The following is a 5,966-nucleotide window of genomic DNA, read 5'->3' as shown; positions in this document are numbered from 1 at the left end:
TGGAACACAACTCCTAACATTAACTACAAACAGCTACATAATTCAAACAGCAAATAGGTAGGAGCTTCCAAGAGACTTCAAACTTTTACAACAACAGTCTAACAGACAAGAAGTAAAAGAATGTAAGAGTATTTTACAAAGTATTTTTGAGCAAGTCACAAACTGAACATCATGGAGAGACTGTTTCATGATCTGCTCAATTACAAATCATCATGCTTATCTAACCACAAAATTTATTTTATTTTGAGAAACAGGAACAATTCTTTGGGTACACAGAGTTAGTACTTACGGGTAAAATGATTAGAAGTGGATGGATTGACACTATCACCACTGTCAGCACTTTCACTGCTGGAAATGTCATCATCTGATTCCCTCACAGAGGAACAAGGTGAGGAGCCATCAACTTCTTCAAACTTCCTCTTTAAAATTCCACTCATTGCTGCAATGCTGTCACATGTACCTGTAACAGGAACAGAGGCAACGAGGCACTGAAACATCCAGCTGTAGAATATGCAATCATAAACTCCAAAGTAATTTTTATTTCAAAATAGCAGTAAATTGCCACTTCTAGTCTTGAATAATAATTTAATATTAAATTACACATGACTAATTAGGAGAGTGAAGCCACAGAGAAGAAAAAAATCTTAAGTCCTACTCTAACTTGACACATATGGAGGTGATTATTTCACTAGAATAATCTGTAACAGATTGCTTTCAGGGAGTATTTTCCCCACTATGTCAACAGCATCCCCATCTTCTTCTAGGTTATGTTGTGAAATTCCAAACCAAGAAAAAAATGACAGACCTGGTCCCTCCTTTGGCTGCCACAGGAGGAAGGAAAGCTCACAATCAGGGGTGAAATTAAGAATAAATCATCTTGAACACTACAGTTTCCAATGCTAAATATAAGTGACATAACCAGTGTTCACACCACCCTTTAAGAATTTCATTGGATAATTCCAATATTACAGACAGGTAAAAGACAGTGAAGGCACAAAGACCACACATGAATTTGTGCTCAATAAACACCTGGAGTTCTGAAGTTACACCAGTTAAAGACACCAACTGCCTCCCAAACGTTCTCCTCTCCCACCTACCAGGTCTATGAAAGGCAGGTCACCCTTGACTAAGCTGATCTCCTCTTACAGGGTGACCTGCCTAGTGGTAGAGGCAACGGCTGGGGATGTTGTCTACCTGGACTTTACTAAAGCCTTTGACAACGTTTCCCTCAGCATCCTCATGGAGAAACTGACTGCTGACATCTTGGATGGGTGTAAAAACTGGCTGGCTGGATGGCCCAGAGAGTGCTGGGGAATGGAATTAAATCCACTTGGTGGCTGGTCACTAGTGGTGTTTCCCAGGGCTCTGCTGAGGCCAGTCCTGTTTAAATATCTTTATCAATGATCTGGACAAGGGGATCAAGTGTCCGTCCCCTCAGTCAGTTTGCAGATAACATTAAGTTGGGCATGAGTCCAAAGAAGGGCAGTGAAACTGGGGAAGGTCTAGAAAGTGACTCACATGAGGAGCAGCTGAGAGAGCTGGGACTGTTCAGTCTGGAGAAAGGAGACTCAGGGAGGACCTCATCACTCTCTAAAACTCCCTGTAAGGACTTTTTAGCCAGCTGGGGGCTGGCCTCTTCTTCCAGGTAACAAATGACAGGACAAGAGGAAACGGCCTCAAACTATGCTGGGGAGGTTTAGATTGCGTGTTGGCAAAGATGTCTTCAACACAAGGGCGGTCAAGCATGGGAATGGGCTGCCCAGGGAAGTCACCATCCCTGCAGGTACTTAAAAGATGTGTAGATGGGGCACTTAGGTACATTGTTTAGTGGTGGACTGGTCAGGTTAATGGTTGAACTCAATGATCTTTGAGGTATTTTCCAACCTAAATTATTCTGTGATACCAAAATTAAGAAATGAAATGCCTAACATATTCCTGAGGCTGAGCAGAATATTATAAAGCTACGTATTCATTTAGCAGCATGGCCTGGTTCCAGCCAGGACAGGGGTAATTTTTCCAGTAGCCCAGAGGGGGCATGACCAGGACACCAAGGTTACTCAGTACCACCTCACATGATTACTGGGGGCAGGGGAAAGGGAGTCTTTTCTGGAGAGTAGAAGTTCTTTATGGCTCCAATTCCAAGGCAGAGAGAGCTGGTGCTGTCTGTTGTGGGTTTCCACAGTGAGCAGTAACATTTCTTTTCTTGTACTCTCTGTCATGAATATTGTTGCCCTTACTGTTCCTCTTCTTACCTCACTGCCATTTCCAGTACAATGTTCTTATCTGAACCCACCATCTTCACCTTTTTGCCTCCTATTCTCCTCTCCAGCCACTGCAGGGGGGGAGGGAGAGTGAGTGAATTTGGAGAGTTTCTGTGGGAGCACTAAACTGGGGAGTGCCCCCCTAAACCATGACACAGCAGAGGAGGAAATATTGCATGTAATTAACTAACTGAGGAGAGATCAAGAACAGCTGGAGCCTGCCCAGAGGACACACAGCTGCCACCATCCTGCCTGCAGCACTGCAAAGACAAATGCTCCTAACACTTATCCAGGCAAAAAGTTTGTCTGGGATTGATGACACACTGTACTCATCAGGGACACACAACCCAGCGCTTAGGGCTTGACAAAGGGTTCTGCTCAATCCCACTGAAAGCAAGAAAAATAAAATATTCATTTACACTGCTCATGAAACAGAACTATTGAAATCTCTACAGCTGCCTTTAGGATTCCTTAATTCTGGACCAGCCACATTCTGCTCCTTCCTGGAAGCTGAACTAGATATCCTCCAGAACTCCCTTCCAACCAACATTTCGATGGCTCTGTGTTTAAAACCCCAATATATCTGTGAGGAAGCTGGCATAAGCTGGGCTAAGTGGCTACTAAAGAAGACAAGGTTAAAGCAGAGATTCCAGTACTGGCCAAAATGTTTAACAATTAGCACATTTCAGGGTTTTGGCTCAGGCCACCTCTTGCTCTCCTCGATTATGCAGGATGAAGCAGGTGCCAGAACCATTCCCAGCAGGCAGGCTGGATGAGGGCACCTGGGTTTTGGCACAGGACTGACAGCTCAACCATTGTGGACAAGAGCTGTATCCTGTCACTTGGCAGCAGAAGCCAGAGAATGCTGTCCCTAGCCCGTGTCTGTCTTATCTTTTCAATTAGTACAGAGGCAGTCTCAGGGATGTGGCTGCTGTGCTCGGACCCTGCAAGCACAGCCCTTCAGCAGGTTCTCTGCTATCTTTGCTCACACTTGGCCTCATACTAAGTAGTTTCAATGTCTCCTATGTATTCTACAGCTCCCTTCAAGCCCCAGCACCAGTTTCTTTCCTGGAAAAAAACAAAACAACAGTGTGAAGAGAACTGCAACCTTTCAGCATGGTATGAAGTCATGGCAAGATAAAGGTGGGCATATGAGAACTACCAAAAAAAAAAAAAAAAGAGGAAAAAAAAACCACCAAAAAAACCCCACCAAACCCCCAAACAAACAAACAAACAAACAAAAACCCAAAGAAAAAGTAGGACTCACCATCTTACAGAGTCTGTGAGACTAATTCCAGATCATAATTCCACAAACACTGAAACCTGTCTATATGAAATTCATGGGTTGAGGTGGCAAGAGCACAGTGGTTTCTTCCCAGTGCAGAGTTTAGTTCTAATTACTTGTTTTGCTTTGCTGACAAAGCATTTTACTTTGCCTGCCAGCTCCTAAGCACAGCAGGAGGGACTTATGAGCAGGTTTAAACTTGCCTTTGTAAGTCAAAACTTGGAATTGCATATACATTATACAACATTTTAATGATATTATTAAATTGCAAGGATTAGAACAGAAGTTTTATAATAAGGGAGCTCATTCACTTCTTGAGAATCAAAAGCTCTAAAAAACACACATGAGATTGTACCAAGTTTAATATCCTGTCTCCAGCAGTAGTCACTATTTAATGCTTCAATGGAAAGCAATGGGATGCAAAATCCTGCCAAACAACTGCAGATACACAGCTCTGCTTCCTCATCCTTACAGCCAATTTCCTCTAAGCATGAGACTTGAAATATTGCTATATGACAGTGCCCAGCCTCTTAGAAATTCACTTGACTTGGTCTCCTGAGGCAACAAGTTTCTTATTAGCTTTCTGTGTAAAGAAAAGAACCACAACAAAACACATCTTCTGAAACTATAGCCACACCCCCTTCAAAACCACTGCAGTTTCTATCTCTACAATATTTTGGACAGTAAGCAGCAGGAAGGCAGCAGTGTCCAGCAGCATGCTGTACTCGACAAAACTACACAGCTACTTGCTCAAAGTGGGGACAGCTGCGAAGTCACTGACATCTTGTTGCTGTATTACAGTGGTATTTCAGTAGTGATTACATTACACGGGAGGTAGAGTGCATCTGCTGATCCTGTACAGAATTAGGAAACACCTTTATATTTGGGGGGTGTGCAAGGAGGGAACAGCAATGGAGACACAAATGGAACTGCACATTAAGTCCTGCATCCCAAAGCTGGGGCAGCCGTCCAATGGCTGCAGCTGCTGGAAAGCACCTGGCATGTTCCTGCCTACACTCCCAACCTCACAGCTGTGCAACCCTTCACAGCCTGCCTGCCTGCCCCTGGGGAGCTCCCCAAAGCCACACAGCCTCTTGCTGACACTACTCCTCTTTTAATGTGGGAACTAAAGCACTCATCAGCAAGAACAAGGAGGAGAAAATGAGCAAGAAACTGTGCAGGTCTGAAACACCTGAGCACTTGTTTACTATTCAGATTCTTCAAATTCTGAGTTAATAATCCCCAGAAAAAGATGCAGAATTCCATCAGAAGGTGTAGCTCATGAGAATAGAGGGAGCACTGGTCCCCAGTACAGCCAACACATGCCTGGTCTTGGAACTGGTGCCATATTTCCTCAGGCTAGAAAACAAGAACAGAGGGGTGATGTGCCATCTCAACAGGTACGTTTTGACACCTCACAGCTATAGCTGTGTCCCACCTGAAAGGGCACAGGGACATACAAATACATACAAATGGCTGATTATTGCCTGCTGACAGTGAAAGCAACAGCTGCTTTCACTGGAGTAACCAGAAACTTTGAAATTACTCCAATGTCCTTGTCACTGATCGTCCCTCAGACCAAAACCCCCTTCCTAGAAGGCTCTGCCAATCTGTCACCAAATTGTCTTCTTTAAAGGCATGTGAGCTTTTCCAGGGTCTCACTTTCAAGTTCCCTAACATAAAGGCACTTCTGCACGTACCCAAAGTTACAGAGATTTGAGATATCTGAATCTGTTGAGGTCTCCCTGGAAGCCTGAAACTTCGTGTTCTTCCAAGTAAGGTGTCCAAGAACAAAAGGAAAATCTATTATGAGTGCAAAGCATGTTGAGAAGGAAAAGGGACCAAACCCATGAGCAATCGTTTATGTACCCAAAGGGTGGTAAATACAGTACAGCACTTGGCTGCTATCTGTGCCCACCCTCTTTGGACTATGAATCTTGGCATTATTTTCTATACAGCAAAATGGTCTCCACCTAAACAAAGGACTAGGATGCTCTCCACTAAGCTATAGCTTAGGAGCAGCAGGTACTGAACAACAGACTCCGCTCTCCAGCACCCGGGTGGATTTCTTAGCTGTGCTGCTGTGTAAATTAACAAGTGACCCATTCAGCAGCAGATCTTTACAAGAAAGATGTTTTGAGATGAAGAGTGACCTGTGCTCTGCTCTTGAAAGGGAAGGTCAGAGTACCTCCCTTCAGGAGGTACTGGACTGTGACTGTGGAGCACAGGGAGCTCCAACAGCACAAGCCATGGTTCCATGCTGAAGGGTAACCACATGGACACCGGGGATTAAAACATTTCTCTCTCCAGCATCTAACCTCCAAGTGCCTTGCTTCTTACTTCATTAAGCAAACCTGACTTAGAGACTAATCCTGAAACCTTACTCAGAAGCAGAAGACCTGCAGTCCTCAATGGCCACA

The 5,966-nt window shown here is 44.2% G+C and overlaps 1 protein-coding gene across 5 annotated transcripts in view; it reads right to left on the bottom strand.

Moving 5' to 3' along the window:
* Nucleotides 1-5,966, bottom strand: part of CSRNP3 (cysteine and serine rich nuclear protein 3) — a 65,396-nt gene that overhangs the window by 24,823 nt on the left and 34,607 nt on the right. For all 5 annotated transcript variants that reach the window (XR_004081918.1, XM_005415825.3, XM_031058548.1 and 2 more), the window contains exon 2: nucleotides 290-460. Coding sequence is in view for 4 of the 5 variants with exons in the window: in XM_005415825.3 (XP_005415882.2) it covers nucleotides 290-460 (171 nt within the window). In the remaining variant the exon portion in view is untranslated. The remainder of the gene's footprint in view (nucleotides 1-289; nucleotides 461-5,966) is intronic.

The sequence above is a fragment of the Geospiza fortis genome, unplaced genomic scaffold (genome assembly GCF_000277835.1).
Source record: "Geospiza fortis unplaced genomic scaffold, GeoFor_1.0 scaffold112, whole genome shotgun sequence".
NCBI lineage: Eukaryota > Metazoa > Chordata > Aves > Passeriformes > Thraupidae > Geospiza > Geospiza fortis.
The sequence above is the reverse complement of the archived record's forward strand: the minus strand, read 5'-3'. Positions and strand labels throughout refer to the sequence as shown.